This window comes from Lynx rufus, unplaced genomic scaffold, assembly GCF_022079265.1.
Source record: "Lynx rufus isolate CCGP_SWC_20201006 ecotype Redwood Valley unplaced genomic scaffold, mLynRuf1.p SCAF_21, whole genome shotgun sequence".
NCBI classification, from domain to species: Eukaryota; Metazoa; Chordata; class Mammalia; order Carnivora; family Felidae; genus Lynx; species Lynx rufus.
Window position 1 is genome coordinate 23,249,214 of NW_025814836.1, and position 24,941 is coordinate 23,274,154.

General features: G+C 63.1%; 2 protein-coding genes and 1 long non-coding RNA gene across 4 annotated transcripts; 1 reads left to right on the forward strand and 2 right to left on the reverse strand.

Moving 5' to 3' along the window:
- Positions 1–154: 154 nt before the first annotated feature.
- Positions 155–10,658, reverse strand: FES (FES proto-oncogene, tyrosine kinase). 2 transcript variants are annotated; one of them, XM_047086782.1, is made up of 19 exons: positions 10,552–10,658; positions 9,844–10,059; positions 9,477–9,650; positions 7,983–8,079; positions 7,671–7,854; positions 6,138–6,275; positions 5,944–6,063; positions 5,668–5,790; positions 5,368–5,554; positions 5,163–5,240; positions 4,176–4,385; positions 3,791–3,913; positions 3,376–3,429; positions 2,579–2,697; positions 2,163–2,257; positions 1,959–2,082; positions 1,564–1,721; positions 1,342–1,464; positions 155–513 (listed from the first exon to the last, which is right to left on the reverse strand). In XM_047086782.1, the coding sequence occupies exons 2-19, from the start codon at positions 10,048–10,050 to the stop codon at positions 371–373; spliced, it is 2,457 nt and encodes an 818-aa protein (XP_046942738.1). In that variant the 5' UTR covers positions 10,051–10,059; positions 10,552–10,658; the 3' UTR covers positions 155–370. The 2 variants fall into 2 exon arrangements, with proteins under 2 accessions (XP_046942738.1, XP_046942737.1); XM_047086781.1 differs by having other exon boundaries at positions 5,163–5,246.
- LOC124517369 (uncharacterized) lies at positions 9,639–11,779 on the forward strand. The gene is made up of 2 exons (XR_006963431.1): positions 9,639–10,093; positions 11,489–11,779. It is a non-coding gene; the product is annotated as an uncharacterized LOC124517369 (long non-coding RNA).
- Positions 11,538–23,231, reverse strand: FURIN (furin, paired basic amino acid cleaving enzyme). The gene is made up of 16 exons (XM_047086783.1): positions 23,137–23,231; positions 19,219–19,558; positions 18,731–18,829; positions 18,524–18,619; positions 18,042–18,170; positions 17,856–17,932; positions 17,496–17,584; positions 16,807–16,979; positions 15,905–16,117; positions 15,402–15,502; positions 15,178–15,281; positions 14,972–15,089; positions 14,710–14,889; positions 14,153–14,277; positions 13,922–14,032; positions 11,538–13,704 (listed from the first exon to the last, which is right to left on the reverse strand). Exons 2-16 carry the CDS (start codon positions 19,393–19,395, stop codon positions 13,115–13,117), a joined length of 2,382 nt encoding a protein of 793 aa, XP_046942739.1. The 5' UTR covers positions 19,396–19,558; positions 23,137–23,231; the 3' UTR covers positions 11,538–13,114.
- Between the last annotated feature and the right edge of the window lie 1,710 nt (positions 23,232–24,941).

Consider the following 24,941-nt stretch of genomic DNA (forward strand, 5'->3'; position numbering starts at 1 on the left):
CTCTCCCCGTTCCCCGTGTCTCACATCCAGTGGCGACCAGACCACGTCAGTTCTGCCCCGTCAACCCTGCCGGTCCTCCGCCTTCCCCACGGCCACAGCAGAGGCCAGCTACTCCTAAGACCTGCCCTCCAGAGGAGCGCACATGCCGAGAGCATTCAATGGGCACAAGTGGTTTTATTATTTCCGTCTGGAGAGGGAGCCCCGGGCAGGAGCGGGACTGCACAGCCCAGCGAACTACATGCATGCCCGCAGCATGGACGCCAGTGGCTCGGTCCAGGGCTGCGAGGAGCCATCCGGCAGTGTGGGCTGGACTGGGGAGGAGGTACGATCTTGCCTGTCGAGGCCACCGGCTTGAGAAGCAGGGCCGGCCTCACCGATGCCGCTTTCGGATGCTCTGCAGCTCCTGGTAGATGGCGCTGAAGCTGGGCCGCTGCCCGGGCTCGTAGGCCCAGCACTGCTCCATGAGCCTGAACACAGCGTCGGGGCACAGCTCGGGGCAGGGCAGGCGGCCACCTGTGGGGACAGGCACAGCACACGGGGTCTGAGGAACAGGCGTGAGGACCGCAGCAGCCCCCGGGGACACACCTTGAGCAATGGGAGTGGCCTAAGACGCACGGTTCTCGAGGCACCTGGGAGGCACAGTTGGCTCGGATCATGATCTCACGATTTGTGAGTTCGAGCCCCGCATGGGGCTCACTGCTGTGAGCGCAGAACCCAGTTCTGATCCTCTGTCCCCCTCTCTCGCTGTCCCTCCCCCACTCATGCTCTCTCTCTCAAAAATAAATTAAAAAACATAGAAAAAAAAAAAGATGCACTGTTCTTGAGTTTCCACTCTTCAAAGGTTCCAAGGACAGAGGCTCTAGCCTCAGTCCCACTGTGTGCCAGTTGTGTGACCTCTGCAAGCCAGTTTTCTTTTTTTTTTTCTTTTTACTTACTTATTCATTCATTTTGAGAGACAGACCGTGCGAGTGGGGAAGGGGGAGAAAGAGAGGGAGACAGTATCCCCAGCAGGCTCCGCACTGTCAGTGCAGAGCCAACGCGGGGCTGGAACCCAGGAAACCATGACATCATGACCTGGGCCGAAACTGAGAGGTGCTTAACTGACTGAGCCACCCAGGCGCCCCCGCAAGCCTGTTTTTTTGTCTGTAAGAGGGACACATTAAGCCCTCCCGCCCATGTTACGAAGAGTGAATTAGACAGTGCTGGTCCCGCACACACGTGGCAGCCACAGGGTGATTCTCGCTCTGCCCCAGTGGGTGGCCCGGGGACCTGGAGGAACCCAGCCGCCGCCCGGAGAAGAGGGCGTGGCTCCGGAGCCGCCATCCCGCAGGGACGTCTTACCCTTTTCCACAAACTCGCGGGTCTGCTGATTGCTGAGGTTGGGGTAGGGGGAGGCGCCCAGGCTGAAGGTCTCCCACAGCAAGATGCCGAAGCTCCACACGTCGCTCTCAGAGGAGTAGCGGCCTGTGGGGAGGCGAGGCGTGGGTGGGCCGGCCACGTCTGCTCGCCAGGGCGAGGCCCCCTCCAGCCTGGCGCCCTGCCCCCGGCCGGAGGCCCAGATACCGTAGTTAAGAGCCTCGGGTGCCGTCCACTTCACCGGAACTTGTCTGAGGCCCCCCGAGGCCGCGTAGATCCCATCGGCTTCCTCCCGGGACATCCCGAAGTCACTGATCTTCAGGACGTTCTTCTCCGTCACCAGGCAGTTCCGAGCAGCTAGGTCCCTGGGCGAGGCAGGGCAGGGCCACTGAGCCGGGGCCCCGGCGGCACCTGCCCCCGTGCCCGGCCCCGCTCTGGGCACAGCCGTGAACCAAGCTGCTCCTCGCCCCGCGGCTCCTGCTCCACGAGGACGAGCCGACTCCACGCCTGGGGCAGGGGCCTGCCGTGAGGGGAGCGGCAGGGTGACAGCGCGGCCTGCGCCAGGCGGGGGGGGGGGGCGGCGGGGGGCGCCCCTCACCCACCGGTGGATGCAGCACTTGCTCTCCAGGTACTCCATGCCCGCGGCCGCGTCGCCCACCATCTGCAGCAGCGTCTTCATCCGCAGGCGGGCTCCCTCCGTCCTCAGGAAGGTCAGGAAGTCGCCCCCTGGCGGTGGGCAGGGGAAGCCTGGGTGAGCCTCGGGCAGCCCCCCTCCTGGCGCCTCCACCCCGGCTTCCTCGGCTCACCCTGCACGAGCTCCATGACGATGTAGATGGGCTGCTTCTGGGTGCAGACGCCGATGAGACGCACGATGTTGGGGTGGCTGTACTGCTTCAGGATCCTGGGGGGCACTGCCGCTTAGGAGCCCGCCTCGGGGGCTGGCACGTTCACTTCCCCGACCGCGGGAGCCCCCGAGCCCCAGGGAGACTGAGGGAGGGCGGGAGAGGGCAGCGGAATTGGAGAGCTTGGCCGCTGAGGCCAGCAGACCTGGAGATGTGACCTCGGGTGGTCACGGACACTGTGTGTGTGTGTGTGGGGGGGGGTCCCATCTGCATGGGGGTGTGAGGATTAAACACTCCCATCGAAGTCCAAGTTTACCCCGTGCCATGCCCAGACGAACCCACTGCGTGCGGAATTATGGGATCGTTCTTTTACTACCTACTTTGCTTCCTGAAGAAACTTGGCCTTGATGTCAGGTGGGAGTGTCTCGCGACAAGATTTCACGGCCACCAGAGTGTTGTCGGCCCTCAGGCGTCCACTGAACACTTCGCCAAAGTTCCCCTGAAAGGGTCTCCAGTTCCTATCAGTCTTCCCTGGACCATCAGTCTTCCTTTTCCTCACTCCCGGGGACCTGTCCTCACCTCGTCCCCACCCACCCTGCACTCGCTGTCCCCATGCTCAAGACTGCTCAGTCGTGCTCTCTAGGAATTGTCCGCCTGGGTGGGGAACCCAGATGGCACACAGGGACAGGCAGAGAAGGTTACCTCTGACTCGCCACATTCACCTAGCAGTGACCCAGAAAACCCAAAAATCACTTCCCGCTTGGGTTGAAAAAACATTCTGAGTTTTAAGAAAGTGACTTTTTTCCTTAGCGTGTATTTTACAGCCCACGTAAACAAAGTATGTCTCCCCATGCACATAAGAGCGAGCTGAAGAGACAAGGGCCTGGGGGTGGTGGGAGGAGTTGAGGGTTGGAGGGTTCTGGTGGAAGGACCCCCCCCCCACCCCCCAGGGAAGTTTCCAGGGTAGGTACTTTTCCCTCTGTTTCCTGTGGGATGGTGTGTGGCGATGGCCAGGTGGAGAATCAGGGGTCCAAGCTGGCACTCAGACTGAGGCAGGAAGACAGAAAGGTTCTCTGAGGCCAGGGTTTAGGGCTGACCTGGCCCGAGGTCCGGGAGAAAGCGATGCTAGAGGAGGGAGACACCAGACAACAGGAAGCTGGTAGAACACTCAACTCACCCGCCCGATCTGCTCACCCAACACCAGGTCCTCGTGGTTTAGCACCCACTTGTCCTGGGGGAGGGAGGAGTTGGGGGGGGCCGAAGTCAGTGAGGGGAATGCGTGCTGGGCCCTGCAAGGGACCGGACATCATCCCCCACCAACACAATGTCTTTCGTTTCTTGGTGCCTCAGTTTGTTGGTCTGAAAAATGGGGGCTGGGTGGTATTAGGATCACACTCAGATGACTCGGGAGATGAGGCGGGTGCCCTAGGGGAACGTCAGCTGTGTGTGTCCCCCATGGAACGGAAGGGGCCTTGAGATTCCAAGCCTAGAGGGCGGCTGGCCCCCTGGCGAGTGCGGAATCACTTGGCACCGTGTCTGCAGACAGGACCCCGGGAGCCCTTCGTGCTCTGACGCTGGTGGCACGGGCTCACCTTGGGCACAGCCCTGTTGAGGACAATACCGCTCTTCTTGGTGAGGGGCTGCTGGGAGCGCAGCAGGTGGTCGACGAGCAAGGGGATGCTCGCAAAGCCGTCTCCTTCCAGTCGGTAGAGGTTCTGCGGGGCGGGGGGGGGGGCGGGCAGCAAGGTCAACAGCCCCCACTGCTGAGGGGGCCTGAGCCCTGGGAGAGGAGGGACGGGAGGCAGGGCCGCCAGAAAAGGTGCTCTCTGATGCCGCGCCACAGACCCGCAGCCCCTCCTTAGAGGATTTATGTGTCTGGCTTCTTGCAGGGACTGGGTGCGGTCGGTGGGGGGGGGGGGGGGGCGCGGCGGAGAGGGGTAGCGAGGCAGGGAAGGCTGGAGTCCAGGCCCCACTCACATCAGCGGACTGGATGATGAAGTGGCGGGGCTGGCCGTCCCATAGCACCGACAGCACATATTCCTGCTTGCCCTGGCTCTCGCGCACCAGAAAGTCCCCAGAGTGCGTCAACAGCTCAGCCACCTCTGCCCGTGGGAGGGCCCCGTGGTACCACAGCTGCTCATGCAGGGGCTTCTGCACCTCTGGTACGAGCTGCAGGGGTGGAGGGAGCTGGCAGAGGCAGGGGAGGCACGAGGAAGGGTCACTCAGCCAGATTGTCAGGGGAGGCCGCCAGGACAGACAGGGGTCAGCCGGGGGTTGGGGGGGTCTCTCTCTCGTATATGCCCCTCATCCTCATGAACCACCTGTTGGCATTAGAGCCCCCGAAGCAAGCAAATGACTTTGGAGGCAGAGCCGGGAGGGGACGCCCACGCTGGCTCATCTCAAAGCAGGCTTCTGCCTTTTCCTCCAGGCCCCAGCTGCTCAACTTGTCCCAGTGCAGGGAGAGCCGGAAGGGGGGGGGGGGGGGACAAGGCTGAAGCACACAGGGGGGTGGAGGAGAAGGAGGTGCAGGCCGGCAAGACCTGGGGACGTATGCAGCCCAGATTCTCGGGGAAGACAGGGACTCCCCGATAAAAGCAGCCTCCTCTTGGGGCGCCTGGGTGGCTCAGTCGGTTGAGCGTCCGACTTTAGTTCAGGTCATGATCTCGCCGTTTGTGGGTTCAAGCCCCGCGGCCGGCTCTGTGCTGACGGCTCCGAGCCTGGAGCTGCTTCCGATTCTGTGTCTCCCTCTCTCTCTGTCCCTCTCCCCCTCACGCTCTCTTTCTCTCAAAAACAAATAACGTTAAAAAAAAAAAAAAAGCAGCCTCCTCTGGGCAGAGCCTCCTCTCTAGGGCAACCCAGCGACTAACCCCAAACACCCTGGTGGAAGGGGCTTAGGGAGTACATGCCTGAGACCCCTGACCAGGCCCGGGCCGCCCCGTGGAGAGGGGCAGAGGCTCCACTCACCGAGAACTTGGGGCGGAAGATTCCTGAGATGTGGCTCTTAAGGATCTCCAAGGTGGGTGTCCTTCCCCCTTCTCGCTCCTGCTCCTGGGGCCAGGGACAGACGTCAGCGGGTGGCCGGGCTTGGGGAGGGGGAGGGCAAACATGAGGAGCGCGCCCCGGGCGGGCAGGCGTGGCTGGCGGCGGCGGATGGCGGCGGGCGGCTCACCGAGGACGACGTGGAGTGGCGGTCATCCTGCAGGAGCAGGACGGGCGGGGGCTCGCCAGGGCCCAGCTGCTCCAGCTTGGCCTGCAGCAGCTCCCGCTGGGCCTGCAGCTTGGCCTGGCTGCACAACGCCACCTGCAGCGCCTGCAGCGCCTCTTGCAACACCTGCTTCTTGGCCAGCAGCTGCACCCTGTGGGCGGGGCCAGGTGGGAGGCGGGAGAGAGGGGGCGGGGCTCAGCCTCTAGCCCAAGGACACGGGGGTGGAGGCGGGGGCGGGGAGGCTGCGTGGGCGAACCCACTCACCGCTCCCGGGGGTGGGTGTTCTGCTCCTCGTTCTGGAGCTCGCGCTGCAGCTGAGCGACCGCCTCCTGCCGGCTGAGCACCGTCTGGGTGGCCACGGTCAGCTCATCCGTCACCGAGGTCAGCCTGTGCCCGGAGGAAGGGCCGTGTGAGAGCCGTGCCCCGTGCCCCACGGAGGCATCCCCGCAGAGCCCAGCAAGGCTGGCTGCGGCTCCGCGGAGACGGCGTCCGCCCCTGGCCACCCCGGCCAGCCCGGCTCGGTGCCGGGCCACCACGCACGTGTGCTGCACGCTCTCCACGGTCAGCTCGTTCAGCTGCAGCTCCCCGGGCTCCAGCGGTTCTCCCTCCTCGAGAAGTGACTCATCAAAGGTGACGCAGGGTGGGACGTCAGGTGTGGACCTTCAGGGGGACAGTGCCCCGTCAGTGAACGGGCCAGCGGCCCTGGTGCCCGGCGGAAGGAAGGAGGGGCTTACCCATACTGTCGCAGGAAGCCTTGGTACTCGGCCTCGGGCTGGATGCGGGCGACAGCTGCAGCCATCTCCAGGTGAATGGCCACCACCTCGTCCTGCACCAGGCTGCTGATCTCCAGGTACTCCTGCAGGATTTCCTTCCTGTCCCCAAACAGGAGCGCTGGTCAGTGCGGCCTCAGGCTGGGTGAGGCCGGAAAGCTCACCTGCCACACTGGGTTTAGAGTAGTCAGCCCTGGGGTTGACCCCTCCCTCCATCATTTACCAGCCAAATGACCACACACAAATTACTCAACGTCTCTCTTATCTTCGCCTCCCGATGTGGACACTGGGGACGCTGGGCGTTGTGACCCAACGAGAGCGCGTGTGCACAGAGGGCGGTATACCGAAGCGCTCAGTGAATGCGAGCACAATCACGTCTGTCCTGGGCAGCCAGCCCAACAGCTGCGGCTCTGGGGCTCCGGTACACGCACAGGCGGTTGACGTGCCGCTGACCCGACATCTCCGTGTCTAGTTCCGGGACCTCCCCAGGGCTCTAGCCGCACGCAGCCATCCACCTGCTCGAACGTCTCCTTGGACATCTCTTAGACACCCAAACTCCGTGAGTTGAAACACGAACTCCTATTCTTATTTCTCCCCTCCCTGTCCACGTAAGGTGGCGGAAACTCCATCTTCCAAGAGTCATCCTGCAGTCACCCTCGACTCACACCTCACTTCCAGTCCACCTTCAGGGTGCACCCGGGAACTTAGGGCTTCCCCCTTCCATCACTACTGCCCTGGCCCAGCGGCCACAGTCCGTGGTCTGCATGACCACAGCAGCCTCCGTCTCATCGCCCTGGCCCTGTTCAGGCGCCCCAAAGCCTATCCTTAAGACAGCAGAGCCAAAGTGCTCAAAACGGCCTGCTGGACCCCGTGTCACCCAGTAGCCCCCCAACCCCTGGACCCATCTGGGCTGGCGTCCGGCTCTGCCCTCCCCTCACTCTGCCTAGGATGCGCTGGCTTCCTTGCTGTTCCTGGATTCCAGGAACTCCCCCACCTCAGGGCCTATGCACCTGCTCTTCCCTCTTTCTGGAATGGTCTTTCTCCAAACATCCCCCTGGTTCACTCCAGTACCGGAGGCTTTTCCAAAGCACTCTATTGAAAGCTGTCCATCCTCCCAGCCCCCCAAACTCCTCTCCTTGTTTTATTTTTCTCCACAGCACTTATTGCCTCCACACACCATCCATTGTAGTGACTTTCTTTTCTCTCTCCAGTAACATGAATGATCCCAGAGGACAGACGTTTTTGGTCTCCGTTGGTCTCTGCTGTACCCCAGAGCCCAGAGCAGGGCTCCATAAATTTAACCAAACCTTGCAATAAGGGATCCTGGAATAACGGCATCCGGATACGAGCTGACGGGCTCCAAACCTCAGCCCAGGGCCCACTCTCCCGTGGTGACGCGGCCACTGTCACCGGACGCGTTTCTGGACCCTGCCTCCGGGCCTGGCGGCAGGGCTTTCGGGCCGTGAAGGGGGCGGGCGGGCTGGGGTGTGGGCTTACAGGATGCATGCCATCTCCTGGTGCAGGTCCTGTAGCGACTGCAGCAGGCCGGGGAGCATGAGCTGGTGGTGGTGGTGGTGGTGCAGCTGCGCGGCCCGCACGCCCAGCACGTAGCGGTTGTGGTGAGCAAAGAGCTTCCACAGGCTGCGCACATACTTGTCCTTGGCCTTGTCGCGGTCTTTGTCTGCCGGGTGAGGAGAGGGGTCGTGGGTGACGGCCCAGAGGCCTGGGGACGCCCCACTCCCTGGGCACCTGTGGATAGGTCAGGGCTGGCTCGGGGATCCCTCTCTTCCGGGAAGGGAAGCCGCGCACCTTTGCTGGCCTCCTGGTACTTGCGCCGGGCCTGGGCGCTGTCCCGTGCCAGGGCTCGGTACTGGCTCTTCAGCTTCTCGATGTCCTGGTTGTGGGTCTGGGGAGAGAGGAGAGGCCAGTGTGGGGTGGCAGGTCCCCAGGGCACAGGAGATTCCTGCTGGAGGTGAAGCCCCGCACGGGCCCTGCAGTCTAGGCAGGAAGCACATCCAAGTCCTTCCTCTGGGAGGGGCCGGGAAGCTTCTGGAGCCCAGCCTCTGCCGCTGACATTAGGATGAGAGCACCTGGGTTAAGGACAGGCCCCTGGGGGAGGCAGAGAGGTGGGCCTGGCAGATTCCACCTGTCCCTCCTTGACCTAGAGGGGTGTCTGGGGGCAGGCAGGACCCGGCTGTGGGCACGTGTGGCCTGAGGAGTCACGGCACAGAACTCCACCCTCAGAAGGGCCCTGTGCTGGGTCTGATGCTCTGTTGATGCTATCTCGAAATTCTTACTAATTTTTCCACAAGAAGCCCCGTGTTTCATTTTCATTTTGCACCGAGTCCAATAAATCACGTTCCTGGTGGCAGGAACAACGGATGGCCAAGACCAAAGTTCTTATCCCCAGCTCCCCTGTGTACGCACTGGGATCCTCTGGGTAAGTTCTATCCCTTTCCTCTAAACCTTAGTTTCCCCGCCTGTAACAGCTTAAGGTCAAGACCAGATGAACCTTTTTCTTTAAGCAGTGTCTGTTGAAATCACTCAGCTCTGCCACTAGAGCCCTGTAACAGCCATAGGTAATGTGAAAACAAACAATCGGGCACGGCTGTGTTCCAGTAAAAGTACCTACACAAATGGGCCGACCGCTGAATTCAGTGTGCTTCTGGGGAGACGGTAGGTGGACACTGGCCACCAGGGGCCGCTGTGGGTCCACGGTAAGGCTGGGTTTGGCGCAGGTGGAAGGGGTGTGGCACCGCAGTGCTGACCAGCACACTGAATCAGGAGGTTGAAGCACCCACACAAATAGCCGCAATCACACAGCCTCCAGACCAGGAGCTGCGCAGGGTTCAAATGCTGACAGGCCGACTCTGCGGCCCTGGTCTTTAACCGCTGTGTCAGGGGGCCACCCTGCTCCCTGTGGTGTCTCTGGTGCCTTGGGAGGAGCCCACCTAGGCCAAGGGCAGACAGATCAGCCCTGATTCCCCTTGCTGTCTCTCAGACCCCAGAGCCAGCCGGCGCAGGGCAAGAGGTGGGTCACAGATCCCGTGTGCCTGGGAGGTGGTGGCTGGATGGCCCACCCTTACTCCTGGCCCTTTGCTCGGGCATGTGGTCAGGTAACAGAAAATGCACAGAGAGGCCTTGCTGCAGGCCAGCCCAAATGCAGGGAGGAGGGACGGAAGCTGGGGTAGGCCTGTGGTCAGGGACTTCCACTTCCCCAGTGAATCCAGGGCGTCCTGTGTGCAAAACCGGCCCTTGTGGCCTCAAACTCTGGGCGGTGCACACTCAGGGCCACGCACGCACCTTGGTGAGCTCCTGCTGGAGCTGCTGCCACTGCTCGCTGTAGGTCTTGCGCAGCTGCTGCCGCTCCCGGATCAGCAGGCCCAGCTTACTCAGGGGCCCCGAGTTCAGATCCTCCGCGTGCTGCCTCAGCAGCCGGCTCAGGCCCTCCGTCTGGCTGGTGATCTCGGCCCAGGACTAGGACACGGGATGGGCGACACAGGGAGCAAGGGGACAATGGCTCCCAAGCCTGGGCCTGCCCGATTCTCCAACCCTCCCCAGTGGGCTCGGGGAAAGGAAGGGGGCGGGCAGACATAAGGGACACCCGTGGGGATTTCTCCGTCGAAGGCAGGAAGGGGGTGAGGAGAACTAGGGTCCCACGGAACCCCACCTGGCTGATGGGGCTATAGGGGCCCGGGCCCCGGCCTCCGCCGTCCTGCAGCGACATGTGGTGCAGCAGCCCTGCATATTCCCTGTCGCTCTTGACCCGCTGGGCCATCCACTTTCTCATGCCCTCCAGCAACCGCAGCTCAGCCTCCTGCATCTGCTGTACTGCCCCATGGCCTTGGGGGCTGCACAGCTCGGAAGAGAAGCCCATAGTGCCGTCCTGGGGACAGAGAGAGGAGAGGGCCCACCACGGGGTAAGGCAGCCGCTGGAGATGGAGGGGTGGGGCGGAGGGGCTGGGGGCTGCTGGGGGAAGAGGAGCTGCAGACACACAGGAGGTGGGGTGCTCTCCGGCTGAAATGCAGCCATAGGTACAAAATGGCAACTTGGCCTGAGACCGGCCCTCATTGCTTCCTGTGTCTCGGGCCAAGGCCTGGCGCCAGGGGTCCCCTCCCTCCCCAGGCCCTTCTACCCAGCGCCCTTCCCAGGGGCTCGGTGAGCTGGGGGAGGGGGGCATCAGGGGTGGGGGTGGAGGAGCTTCAGGCAGCCACGGTCTGAGCCCTGCCGGTACCCCTGCCCCTCCGCCAGGTCCCACCCGGTCCGGCGTCCCCCGTCCCCGAACCCCTGGCTGGGCCCTGCCCCACCACCCCACCGCGCGCCCGGGCCGGCACCCGCCCGACACCCCCGCCCCCGGAGCCTCAGGGCAGGAGTTACCGCGCGGGCAGCTGCTCCGGGGCTGCCGAGGACGCCTCAGGGGGACGACTCCGGGCCCGGGCGACCCTGGCCAGTTCCTGATTCGGCTTCCTCCTGCCGCGGTTTCAGTCGGCCGGCCGGGGCGGGCCCGCGAGGGGAAGGGGCGGGCGGGAGGGCCGGCGCCCCCGACGCCTGCCGGCCCCCCTGCCCAGCGCGCCACTGCGGCCGCGGAAACGGAAGGGAGGAGGGGGCCGGGGAAGAATGGCCGCGGAGAGCCGCCTGCCGGCGCCCTCGGGGCCTGGGCAGCGCCCGGGAGCCCGGGGAAGCGGCCGGTGCGCGGTGGGGGCCTGGCGCGCGGCCAGGGCGGCCCAGAGGGGAAGGGGGAGGCCTGGGCCGGGCCTCCCCACCCCATCGGATTCCCCAAGGAGAGTTCAGGCGCCAGCCTCCATTTGAATAAAATTTCCAAGTAAATATCCCCGAGGAGAGGCCTCCTTTTCGGCGCACAGGTCCTGGTGAAACCACTCCCCTAGCCCAGAGAGGGGGGCAGGGGTCTTGTCCCGAGGGGAGCCTGGCGTTGGGGGGGGAGGGGGGAGGTTGCCAGGGGTTGCTCCATTGGAGCTGGAGAGTGGACAGGTATGGAGCTTCCTGAGCCCGACAGGGCCAGCAGAAGCAATCTATCTGGGTTCAGTCAGGCCCCACCGGAGACCTCCGCCCTACAGCTAAGTGAGAACCTGAGCAAGGGGGCCACACGGGAATTAACTCTCCTCCCTGCTGGAGACCAGGCCCCCGGGGGCTGGAAGGGCTGGCTTGTCCTCCTCTTAGGGCTCACTCCCCCCATGCCCTGGGGCTGGTCTCCAGCTGCTGCCTCCTTCCACAGCCCACTGCTGCCCAAAAGGGGCCCTAGAGCTAGGAGGCCCGTGGGACGTCTAACTGGCCCCACTCTCTGTCCCCATCCCAGATGCAGTCTCAGGATCCCAGGAAGAACATCACCACGCTGGAGACCGGGCCTGGTTTGCATAGTCTGCACGTTTAATCACTTTAAAACCTCTAACATTATCTCGTGTCCATTAAATAGAACCAACAACGCTGGGCCTGTTTAAATTACAAGAAAAAAAAAAAATCACTGGGCACCAACCCAGTATCTTACAAAATTAGCCAGGCTGGCCACAAGGGTGGGGGGATGAGAGACGAGGGGACACCCCTGGGCAGGTGGGTGGGTGCCAGGAAAGGCTGGGGGAGAGAAAGAAAAGGGGGCTCCCAGATGGGAGGGGACTGATTGTCCTAATGGGAGGGGTGCAAAAGGCACGTCAGAAGAGGGGGACTTAAGGGGGCAGAACAGGTCAGTGCTTTCTCCACAAGAGCACAGTGTTGGAGGGGGCTCAGTGCCACCGCCTGCCCACCCCTGGCACTTGGAGAACCAGTGACCCACGAGCCCTTGGCACAATGAGCCCCACCTGAAACACGGATGACAGCCTGCTCCTCCCACCATGACCCCCTTTCCTAGGGCCCACCTGGCTTGTCCACCTGCCTCTTCAGAACTTGGGGGCTTGACTACTCCTCACTCCTCAGCAACATGCTGCAGCCCCCCACACCTTGGGGCCAGGGTAGCCGGGGGAACAGCAGAGTGGACAGTGGGTGTGGGAAGGTGGGTGGTCCAGCTGCTACCCCCGTTAAAAATACAAAAAAAAAAAAAAAATCAGCATCTAAAGTGAAATAATCACAAAGTGAAAATATATCCTCAAACAGCCCCTGAGATCCCCACAGGGGAAAGCAGCATTGGGTGGGAGGCGGGAGAGGCCGGCTGGGCCACCGTCCCCCCACCACCACCCACCCAGGGGCTCCGGGACTGTGAGTGCCAACAGCCCAGGCAGCCCCCCGGGCTCAGAAAACAGGGACTTGGGCCCTGGCGGGAGGGGAGGGGGCCCCGAGAAGGTAGGGTGGTCAGGATGCTGGCTCGGGGGCCTGGTCGGGCCAGCCACGCTCGGTGGGCAGCCAGCTGTGGTGGAGGTGGGCACAGGGACACAACCTCTCGTGCACGCATGCTCGCCCTGGAAGCACCTGCCTTCCTTGGTCCCTTCCTTTGATCACCGCTTCCTCAAGAGGCTCACCAGACGTGGGGGACAGGGTCGGGGATACAAAAGCCCTTGGAGAGGTGGCCTCCTCCTTCAAATACCCCCTGGGCCAGCCTCCCTGCTGCCTGGATGGGGACCATTATTGCTTTAGAGGAACAGGGAAGGGATGAGAGCTGCAGCCCGGGTCAGGAAGCCCGAACGGGCTGACCCGCTTCGCTCCGCAGGGACTCCGACTGGGGCCTGGACCGTGGAAAGCTGCCCTAAACGTTCCACTCCTTCCTCCACACGGAAGAGGTGCTGGAGGTGGGGTGAGGCCCTCCCCTGCCTCCCAGCTGGTCCTGGGGCCCCACCTCAGGCAGCCAGGTGGCCCGAAGGTAGGGCGGGAAGCAGTCTCTGCCCCTCCTGCCTCCCAGCTGGGGTCCAAACCCAGTCCCACGATAAAAAAATACTTTGGTGAATTAAAAAGTGCCCAAGGAGGGGATGGGCTTGAAGGGGCAGGCAGTGGGCGCTCGTCAAAGGGCGCTCTGGTCTTTGATAAAGGCGGTCCTCTCGCCCCGGCCCTCGTCCTCTTCCGAGTCCGACGGGCCCTCTTCCTGCCAGGCTTCGGGGGGCAGCCCCTTGTAGGAGATGAGGCCACGGTCCATGGTGTACACCTTCACCCCCCGGAAGCTGAAGCCCGAGCGCAGCTGCAGGACCAGGAAGACGGTGACGAAGACCAGCACGATGAAGGCGCAGCTGAGGCCGGCCACCACCTCGGGCAGGTGTGAGGGCAGCAGCTCTGCCCTGGCCCGGGGCTCGGCCTCCACCTCTGGGGGTGGCCGGGGTGGCTGCTGCTCTGGTGACTCGCGGCTGCTCTGGCTCTGCCGGGAGCAGGTCTGCTCCACGGGGTCCAGGGAGGCGTGGCTGGGGCAGCTGAGGCAGTCCGTGGGGGCCAGCCCCTGGCAGGTGGCACACGAGGCGTGGCAGGGGGCGCAGACGCTGGCCCGGATGATCTCCACGTCGTTCTCGGTGCTATAGTGTGTATCGAGGACTTGGGGGGTGAAGCCTGGCGGGCAGTGCTGGACACAGCTCTTCTGGTGCAGGGAGAAGCCTTCCTCACACACTGCCGGCAGGGGGCGGAAGGGGGGCGTCAGCTAAGCAGACACGGCTGCCCCGAGCAGTCACCGTGGGCCCCCGGGAGTGTCCAGCCCTGGAACCATACTCATGCCCGGGTATCTCCAAACCCCCTTTCCTCCTAGCGCTGGGCTTCAGGACAGGTACCCTCTGCGCACCCCCCCCAAGCCCCAGGCCCCCAAACCCCGACGGCATCCACTACTGACCCACACAGGCCTGGCTGGACGTGAGGGTCTTGCAGCCGCTGCTTTCGGGAGGCGCGTGCAGCCCCTCGGGGGCCGTGCCGTATAGCACGAGGGTGAACTTGGTCAGTGTCCCTAGTCCAGGGTTGGCGGGGAGGCAAGAGTTAGGGGGCACCAGCACGGCACCTGGAATCCCAGAGCCCACCAGCTCTCCTCCTCGTCCCCCTCCCCTGAGCCCTCCAATATCCCCAATACCGTAGTTGTTGGCTTCGCTAGTGTTTTCAATCTCCAGGACCCACTCGCCGGAGGGGTCCTCATCCCAGGAGTGGGTTGTCATGAAGGCCCAGTCATTAAACCCATCTGCGGAGTAGTCGTGTGGCCTGGGGGAGAAGGGTGCCCACGGCTGTCTCAGAGGCCCCGGGGAGACCCAGCCAGGGGGCGCCAAACTCACAACACATGGCCCGTACACGACACGCGGACCCCACGGGGCTGGAAATGCCTGTAGGGGCCGTAGGGGCTGTTTCTCAGTGGGCCAGATGCCCTTCACCAGAAGATTCTGGAAACGTGCAAGGGTGCTTGCTACACGTGGGAAGGCACACTCCCGGCATGGAATGGGTAGAAGCCAGGGATTCCTGCAATGTGGGGACAGCCCCATAGGACAAAACCGGGCCTCCTAAAATGCCAACAGCGCCCCCACTGAGAACGGGGTGGCCACTAAGACTGTGTGACAAGTCAGGAAGGGTGTGAATGCGTGAAGGAAGGCATGTGAGTGTGAGAGAAAGGACAAGCTGGGCAGGGGAGGGAGCAAGCACCTGGCAGCCAGCAGGGTGGAGCGGGTGCCCATGGGGCTGACCAGGTGGATGGCCAGGTCACCGCGGCGATTGTAGGACAGGGTGAGGCGGGCCTGTGCGTGCTCCAGCCGCGTGATATGGCTAGGCTCCCCCAGGCAGGCGGTCACCATCTTCCGCACCTCCAGCCGCTTCCCGATGTCCCTGTGCAGAGAGCAGGGAGGGTCTGCACCTCCTGTGACCCCTGGGCCCCACCCACCCCTCCCAGCCAGGATCCAACCCTCACTTGGGTTCAGTGAGGATGTCGATGATGCACTTCCTCTGGGGGGCCACGGTCGTCCAGTTCTGGGCCAGGGTCACCATGGCACCTGCGTCCAGCAGCCCGTAGCCGTACGAATGGCTCACTGCGGGGCAGGGAAGGTGGGGTCAGCCGGGAGGCGGCGCTCCCCCGACCTTCCCCCAGTCTGGAGCACTGGGCCACCCTGTCCTCACCTTTCCGGCCCACGCCGTTGGTGGCCCAATCGTTAGCATTGAGGTGGGCTGGCTTCGAGGTCTGTACCACCAGGTGCTGCATGTCCCGCCAGGTGAGGTTCTTACTGCAAAGGCGGGAGGGACAGGCCAGGGCTCAGCCTCTTCAGAGAGAAGTTGCAGACCAAGGGCTTCCCTGCAGGGGGCGCTGGTGGGGACAGGGTTGCTCCTCGGCCCGACCCACTTACTTGGCTTCCAGGGTGAGGGCGATGATGCCGGCTGCCAAGGGGGCAGAGGCCGAGGTGCCCGTGTGAGACTCCGTGCACTTTTGCCGCAAGTCCGTGGTCACCTACCAGGAGGACAATGTGATGGGTGGAGGGACTAAGAGGGGCCATCTGCCTGCCCTCCCTCTGCCCACAGGCCCTGGGAACTAACACACGGTCCCAGCTGCTGCCTTGCTAACTTGCTGTGAACAGGCCAATGCCCGGCCCTTTCTGGGCCTCGGTTTCCCAAGGAACAAGGGGTGGAGCTCGAGGTTGGGGACCAGTAAGAACAACGTATACCTTTGGGGAGAGGCTACACTTCTCAGGGGCTTCAGACAGCCCCATGGCCCAGTCTCAGAGAGCCCGCCAGCTCCCGTTCCGTGATACCCCCGCCACGATCACCCGGCCGCACACAAGCTCTGGAAAGTGGGCCCCGGGGCAGAGCAGGCAAGCATTTTCCCAGGGTCCCCACCCAGGGCGAGACTCACGATCTGCTTCTCGTTCTGGTTGCCGCTGCTGTAGGTGGTGGCCAGCGTGGACGAGCAGGCCTCGCTGTACCAGGGCACGTTGCCGAGCTGCGTGGCGCTGCTGATGGACAGCGTGTAGATGCTGTTGGTGTAGCCGTCACAGTTACAGCTGTCATGCTCCCGGCCCCCGTTCCCTGAGGCCCAGACAAAGATGGAGCCCAGACCCCCGCGGCCCTGTGAACAGAGCGGGCCAGGGTCACTCGGAGACAGGACCTGGGGGAGGGAGGCCTGGTGGGAAGGTGCTGCCAGAGACTGGGGAGGCTGGGGCTTCATTCTCAAGGGCCTGTCTCTGCACACGCCCAACACCGTCCCGCAGCCTGGGAGATCCCTGGCGGGTCAGATACATATACAAGTATGTCGCCTGTGTGCAGAAAGACAGACCCAGGTTACGACTCAAAGTGCCCGGAGCGGTGATTCCAGAGGCTGGAGCGATGGGTCATCTTTACTCATTTTCCCCTTTTCTGCCCTTCTAGTCCTTCACCGTTGTAATAAATACGCCTTGTATAAGATTAAAATTGGGGGTGCCTGGGTGGCTCAGTCAGTTAACCGTCCATCTTCAGCTCAGGTCACGATCTCATGTTTCGTGGGTTTGAGCCCCGCATCGGGCTCTGTGCTGACTGCTCAGAGCCTGGATCCTGCTTCGGATTCTGTGTCTTCCCGCCCCCTCTCTCTGCCCCTCCCCTGCTCATGCGTTTTCTCCCTCTCTTTCTCAAAAATAAATGAACGTTAAAAAACACTTTTTAAAAAATGACAATTTGACACAAGAATAAACAAACGGGAACCAAAAAACACAGGAAGAAAGCTATGGAAAAGAGAGCGCCCGGCTTGCCCCCGAGAGGCTGGGCCTGGCCTCCCCACCTCACCTGGCTGACCCCCCGGAAGAAGGCCTCCTCAGCCAGGCGGGCAGGCCCATCCACGGTTTTGCCATCGTCCTCGGGGCCCCAGCTGGCACTGTAGATGTGGATGTGGTTGGGGTTCAGGCCCAGCGAACGCGCCTCCACCGCGTCCGTCACCTCGCCATCCAGCATGCGCACCCCTGGCCGCAGAGGGGGGTGGGGAGAGGGATGCTGCGTGGGTCTAGCTGCCAGGGGCACCCCCTGGAGCACCCCCAGCCCTGTACCCACAGGACGGGCAGGGGGAGGGCAGAGGCTGGTGCTGGGAAACCCCAAGCCCCTAACCCCCTGGCCTGCCTCTCTGCCTCTCCTAGACGAGACCCGGAAGGGAAAAAAACAAAAAGAGTGCACCCTGCCCTCGACCACACACCCTGGCTTAAAACGAGCCTCTGGGTTCCCGGAGGAGTGTGGTGACCAAGGCCTGCCATGTAAGGACTCAGAGGGGGTGGAGAGGATTTAGGGAGGCCCCGGCCGAGAAACATTCATCCTGTCCCACGGCTCGGCTCTCTGAGCTGTCGAGAACCCTCTAAGGAACAGCCACGTGGCCGAAAGGATCCACAGGCGGAAGGCGACGGGCACTGGTCAGATGGGAAGTGGGTGGAGAAAGTCCCACCCGAAGGGCCCTCCCAAAGGACAGGGTGGCCAAGGCCCACACCCACCTCCAATGCGGGCGTTGTAGGCCACGCCTACGCCACAGACGCCGTTGTTGGCTACCGCGGCTACCTCGCCCGCACACCGTGTGCCGTGCCTGTCAGGGGCCAAGAGCAGGATGTTAGCGGTCGACAGAGCAGGTGAGGCCTCAGGAACGGGACGGGTCGGCCCACCCCTCCGGCCAAGAGCGCCGTCCTGCCTGTGTGCACGGTCCCCTCCCACATTCTCCACTCTGTGGCCACCTCGGCTTTGAGCAAAACAGAAACTTCAGCCTCTTCGGAGGGGGTGTCTTAACCCAGGCCCGGCCCTGCCTCCTCAGTGCCAGAGAGGAGAACTGAGGCGGAGGCCAGGGACCTGCCGTTTCTTACCGGTTGTCATTCATCTGTGTGTACCGAGGCTGGGGGTCAGGGTCCTGGTCATTGACATCGAAGCTGGCCCCGGGATCCTGGAGAGGACATGGCCGTCGTCAGGAACGGTCTGACCGCACTGGCACAGCGGGACAGCCCCGAGACACCCCTCAACAGGGGTCACTGCCTCCCCCCCCACCTCCTCACATAATTGCCTGCCAAGTCTGGGTGGTTCTTCTCGATGCCATCGTCCAGGATGGAGACCACAATGCCGTGCCCCGTGTAGCCCTGAGCCCAGGCCTCCTTCACGTTCAGGTCCCGCTGGGTGATGCCAGACTGCAGGGACACCCACCCCCGTCACCCCGGCACTTAGAAGACGCGGCTGGCCGTGTGAGCTTAGGGGTACCCCGAAGAATCCCTTCACCACCCCCAAAACCTCTTTCTCCACCCGCCCCCTGCTCCTGAAACACTGCCACTGGCTGTCTGGGCTCCATGGGAGCGCAAAAAACTCTGGAAGGGCAACCTCCGGGCTCAGCAGGAAGCGCTAGGGAGACAGTGCTCCGTAGGGAGGAGGAGGACGAAGAATGAGGGGAGGCTTCCAAGTCAGCCTTGCCCTCCCACGAGACCCTTCGGGGGCTGGATGGACGGAGTGGGGAGAGGAGGACCCAGGCCCCGAGGAGGCAATGTACCAGGTACCACTGCTGGGGAAACTTGGGGTCCGTGGGCTCCTGGTACACATCCCGTTTGGTCCTTCGCTTTGCCACCTGCTGCTCCAGCCACTGTACCTGTGGGGGAGGGAGGGAGGGAGGGAGGGATGGTGTGGGCGGAGGACTGGAGCGGCTCCAGAGAGCAGGAAGGGAAGGGTGGCAGGCAAGCAGGGCTGGGGCCGCACTCACTTGAGGCTCCCTCTGCAGCCGGCTGTGCCGCGGGCGGTGAGGCGACAGGGACCGCTTTGTCACCGCTCGATGCCAGAAGTGGTAATAGTCGCCGAAGATCTGCAACAGAGCAGGGAGACTGAGCTGGGCTTTCCATCTGTCAGTCCCCCGGGGAGGGAGCGGATGGGGGTGGACGACCGGCTGCTCACGGGAGGCTCACGGCGGCAGGGGCTGGGAGGGCATCTGCTGCCTGCCCAGGACCCGGCAAGGAGGTGCAAGGGACAGAGAGGGACTCTATCTCCCTGGGATACCCCGGCTCTCCAAACAACCTATGTCGGAAGCCCAAGGGCAGGACGAGCCACCGCTCCCATCCCCCTCGCCACCCAGAACACGCCTGCTACCCAGGTAAGCCCCACAGTTCCTGGTCCCGGTGCCTGAACCCCTGCCCTCACTGACCCCACCCCCGGCAGTGTCGTACGCCCAGGCCAGCGGGCAGTGAGGGCGCCTACCTGGCCCAAGTTGAGGAAGCCATGCTTTCGTGCCAGGCTGTCAGCCACGGCTGGGCCTCCGGGAATGTGCACAGCCCAGGTGTTGGTGTAGACCTTCTGGCCGCAGGCATCGGCCGCCAGCAGGACCAAGGCTCCCGCTGCTGCTACCACCCATAGCAACCAGGGCCTCAGCTCCATGGGGGGGACAGGTGGCCGGGACCCCGGAGCCCCCGTCTCCTTGGCCTGGTCACAGGGCCTCGGCTCCCGCGTGCCTGCTTGCTGCCTGTGGCCCGGGGCTGACTGGCGGGGGCATGGGGCCGAGCAGGGCAGGGCTGTGGGCAGGGGAGGAGGGCTGCCGGCCCTGAGGGGGGACAAGGGAGGAAGAGGGGAAGACCGTCAGTGCCTCCCCGGCCATGTGCTAAAGCTGCCTTCCCACCCCATGGCACAATCTAGGCTTGAAAAGGGGCCCAGGGGAGAGGGGTGAAAATCCAGTCCCCCAAGGTCGGTGAGCCAGCCAGCCAGACGGGCCCCCCATACACACACACACACACACACACACACACACACACACACGCACACCTCCTCAGCCTCTCTCCACACAAGAATATGGAAGTGGGATGAAGTGTATCAAGCTTGAGTCACTCAGAATCAGAAACAACAACTGAATAAATGTTCACCACAATCAAAGCAAAAAGGATGGGTTATGAAGCAGTACGCACACATGACCCCATTTTGTTTTTAAATAACTATTTATACGCGTATATTTATATAGAACCACAAAACAAAATCTGGAAGGGCTGCATGCAAAAACGTTAACAATGATTCTCTCAAGATGGTGACGGTTACAAGTAATTGTTATTTTCTTCTTTGTATCATTGTAGATTTTCCAAATTACCTAGGTACATTGTACAAAGAAATAAAATGTTGGCTTTTCAAACTTTCTGAATGGGGGGGGGGGTGTCTACCCGGCTCACCAGGGTTTCTTGGTTCAGCAAAGCAGACCCAGCCACAAAGAATTACCTGCAAAGCCCCACAGCCCCTGGGAAGAAACAGTGGGCGACCATAGGAGGGATGGGGCTTTGGGGGCTGAGCACAGGGGATCCCAGTGGCTTCACCTCCCTCCACGGACAGACTCCAGACTGGTGGCCATCAGCAAAACTGGGGAGCCAGACTCCTCTCAGGCTGTTTCCTGGGGAACGCTGGGGCCCCCCAGCAGCCCCCTCGAACTCCACGCCCACCAGCCTTGCGTAATCCGAGCCCAGGCAGCCAGGGCAAACACTGGCTGCTGAGCCAGGAGCGCCAAGGTGAGGCTGAATCAATAGTCTGCGTGTTGTTTTTCCTCCTTCAGCAAACAGACAGCGGGACCTCTCTGCCCGGGGCCACATAACTGTCCCCACATAGGGCCCCTGACTAGCCAGAAGCCAAGCCCCCGGGGTGGGGAGAAGCTGGGGGAGGCCCCAGCAGGGCTGCTGGGGGTATCCTGTCTCAGTGCCAAGCTCAGAGAGCAGAGAGCCTGCCCACAGGGTCCCGGATGCCCCCACCACTCCCAGCCCCAAAGGAGGCCACTCTTGCCAGGCGGCAAAAGGGAAGCTCCCCACGGCTCCCCCAGGCCGTGGGGAGCGGGGCAGGCTCGCTCACCACCCTCACCACCGGGAAGCCTCAGTTCTCCAGGGGCTGGCTACCCTCAGCCACAACTGGCCTCCCTGGCCGGTCCCCCTGCAGTCCCACCCTGCAGGCTGGGAGGGACTCAACACACAATTCCCAGGGTATTTTCAGTTTACACAAAAATAACCTGACAGCTGATGGCAGGGGGCACTCACAACGCAGCCCCTCCTCAACCCGGGCAGAGTCCATGGGGCTCCAGGACAGGCCTGGAAGCCACAGACCCACGATGCCTTGGACTTCCAAGTTCCAGAAAGCCGGTCTTAGCAATGGTGGGGTGGCCTAACATAGGCCCCAGCATGTGAAGGGATCCCAAGCCCCTCGTTTAACAGAGGATGGGGGGGGGCGGGGGGCAGAGCCAGATAGAAACAAGGCCTCTTCTCCCCCTTCTTGCCGTTGCAAGAGCTGCCTCTTGGGTCCAGATGGCAAGTGGAGCTGCCCCCGACCACAGTGCCGTGAGCCCTGCTGAAGCTCCCAAACCAAGACCCAGCTTCCAGCACACGGTGAATGGGGCTGCAGCTGGCTGACGTTAGAGGTGATTAACCAACTATTTAATTACCCTGCAGCACCCAAAAAGAAAGCAGGCTTCAGGCACAACCAAACAATCTCCCAGGAAAGGGCCTGCCTCCCTCTGCACAGCATCCCTCGCCACGGGGTGGATGGATATAGCTCCCCGTGGAGCCCCCAAGCCTCTAGACAGCCCTAGCTCAGCATCCTGGATGAGGGGAAGATCCCCCCTCCCCAAACAGCAGGCGCTGAGAACAATGAATGAATGGGCTTCTCCCCACCCCCATCCCAGACTCTGACTCACCCTATGAGTCCCAGTTCAGCTTCAACCCAGAGGCTTGCTGTATTTCTAGCCTCCCGTGATGCCCTCTCACATGGGACTCGGCTCTGGGCTGTGGCCACAGACAGAGATGGGAGTGCTCTTTCTGGCTGTGGTCTCAGGCAAAGCCCTTTCTCTGGTCCCAGGAACCTCTGACACAGACAGCCAGTCTGAAGCATCAAACTGAGCCTACCCCCCAGGCAGGGTTGCTGGTGCTCAGGCACTGAGGCTCTGGTGTGGACAGGGGATGTCTGGGAAACCCGATCCAGTCTCTCTTTTCCAGCAGAGACCCCAAGCCAGGGCCTGTTACAGGCAACTTGAAAGGCTCTCTTGAAATTCTGGTTTCCAGTCCCTGCTCAACGACTCATTTGCTGTGTGATCTCAAGCAAGTCACTTTCTCTCTCCGTTTCCTTGGTGGGCCTCAGTTTCCTTGGTGGTAAAAACTGCTAGATCCGAGGTTTACAAACTTTTTTTTTTTTTTAAAGCCATATAATCCATTTTAGAAAATCGAATTTTATGTGGAAGCTCAATATAGGAAACAGTCCAATATGGGCTGCTCTGCTCTGCTCTGAGCCGCGGCCAGCTTTGGCTACCCTCCTATGCTGTTGTCCACACCTGGCCCGCAGCTGCCCAGCCCTCACTAGGCCACAGCACCTGGGTTCTCCTCACACTTCCCAAATCAAACACAGAATCCCAACACCCTCCCGCGGCCGAGGGTCTGCACCCCCAGGGACTCGGGGACAGCAGGTACTGACCAGTGACCGCTGTCGGACCTGTCTGGCAAGCGGGCGGCCCCGCAGTCCAGCCACCCCACGGGGGCAGCAGGGGCCTGGGCCAGGCCTCGGCGGGAGGGAGCCCCGGAACCTACCTGAGCCGGCCTCCCGGAGCCCGCGGAACCCGCACCTGAGTCTCCGTCGCCCAGGTGCGCGGGCGGCGGCGGGGCCGGGCCGGGAACGGTCCCCGCGGCCCCGGCTGTTCGTTCCTCCCCTCCCGGGCCGCGGAGTGGGCGAGCCGGCGGCGGCCCCCGGCGGCCGGCGGGGAGGCGGGAGCACCCGGCGCCTCTGGAATTCTCTCCCCATCCCGCCCCCAGCGGGGGCCCCCGCAGACGCTTCCTGAGGTCAGAGGGCTCGCCCCGGCCCCAAGCGGAAAAGTACCGGCACGGGCAGGGGGCCGGGGGCCGAGCCGGGCCCGGCGCGCTCAGGTGGGCTGCGCGGCGCCCTTCCTGCTCCCCGCGGCTCCACCCTCGGGCCGGCCCCCGAGCCAGTTCCGAAAGCCGGGCGGGCGGCCGGGGCCTGGGGGCCCGGGTCAGGGCGGCCCCGACCCTCCCCGGCCGGGGCCGCGGAGCCCGCTCCGCGCGCACAGCGGCCCAGGCCGGCCAGCTCCCTCCGGGCCCCGGCCGCCCCGGCCGCCCCGGCGCGCCGCCTCCCCGGGCCCCGCGCCCTCCTGCTTACCCGAGGGAGCCCGGGCGGGTAACTTTTCCAGGCGAGCGCCGCGGCGGCTCGGGCGCCCCTCGGCCGAGCGGAGAGCCCGGCGGCGGGGGCCTGGGCTCGGCGCCGTCCCCGCGCCCAGCAGCAGCGTCACCGCGCGGAGGCGGGGAGGCGCGGCGGGCGGCCTCGGCCCGGCCGGCGACCAGGGCAGGGCTCGGCCTGGGCTCGGGCTCCGGCTCGGGCGGGGGCAGCGGCCGGGCCGCGGCGGCGCGGCTTGTTTACTCCGGCGGCTGTCAGCGGCTGCGGCGGCCCGGGCTCCTCCTCCTCCGCCGCCGCGCCCCTCCCCCTCGCGGCGCCACCTCCGCGCTCCCGGGCCGCCGCCGCCGCCGCCGCCGCCGCCGCCGCCGGCCCGCCGCGCCGCCCATGCCGCCCGCGCCCCGGCCCGCGTGCGGAGCGCCGGCGCCGCGCGCCCAGGGCGCCGGGCCCCGGGCCCCGAGCCCAGGCCCTGCGGCCTTCTGGGGCGGCCGCTGCCTCCGGCGCCCGGTAGGGGCAGGTAGGAAGTGGAGCCGGCGATCCCAAAGCCCTGGCGGCCGCCGGGCGCGTCCCCCGCCACCCCCAACCCCGGCCCCGCCGCCCGCGCTCCCGCCGCCGGGCTCGGCTCTGCGCGCCACGAGCTCCCGGGGCAGGCGCAGGCGGCCGCGGAGACCCGAACTCGGAACCCTGGGCGCGGGCTGCCGCGGGCTTGAGGAGGCACGCGGAGCTCGGTCTCGGCTGGATTGTGGGGGAGCTGGCCCTCTCCCCACCCCCCACGCCACGACTGCCTCATTCCTGAGCCACGAATTGAATTTGGGCATGACCCGGTTAAGTGTCCTGCGGTGACCCACCTGGGGTAGCTCCCCCTAAGGTCAGACTTCACCGAGATGGGGCACACCTTCCCAAGGCCTACTGTTAGAGGAGTCACGACTGTTTGCATCTATATAGACAGGTGGATAAGCTGAACCAGTCAGCCCACGCCTTTTAATTTTTTTTAACTTTTTTTTTTTTTTTCCAAACACCAACCGCCTGCCAGACACCAGGACAGTCACTTTACATCATTATCTCCTTCCGTACAGCATTTAATCTACATAATGCTTCCAGGCCGACATTGGTAATCCCATTTTACAGATAAGGAAACTGAGGAGCACAGAGTTTAAATAATTTGCCCCCAACTGGCAGGCCCCAGAGCCTGGAGGAGATCTGGGGCTTTGGCGGAGCCTGAAACCAAGCTACTTTGCAATATACCAACCGGCTTCTCTCCCTCCCTGGGTCCCTGCCCTAGAAAACGTCTGTGCTACTTGGCTGAGGCCACCACTGCTTGAGCTGAGAAAGAAAAGAGGGGAAATGTGGCCAAGAGCTCCCCAGGCTGGGTTACTTCAAGGTCGAAGAGCAGCCTCTGACCATCCATTCCTGCTGAGATTACCTGGCAGCTGAGTGTCACCCCATGGCCTCTGGAACACGGTGGGGGGTGCGTGGGGGGGGGTGGGTAATGACGAAAAGATGCACCACCAAGCGCTTACTGTGAGCCCGGTGCTATTCTCGGCTCTTTCCATGTGTTAACTTATTTCTTCCTCACCACCAACCCCACCAGGTGGGTACAATACATCTTCCTTTGGCACCTTTTATGTAGCGCTGTCTACGTTTTACAGAAGAGGAAACTGAGGCCCAGAGAGGTCAAGTAATATCCCTAAGGTAACTACGTGGCATGTCAGCCTGGGTCCAGATCCCTGAGGCACTATTTTTTTTTTTTAAGTTTTTATTTATTTATTTTGAGAGACAGAGAAAGTGCAGGT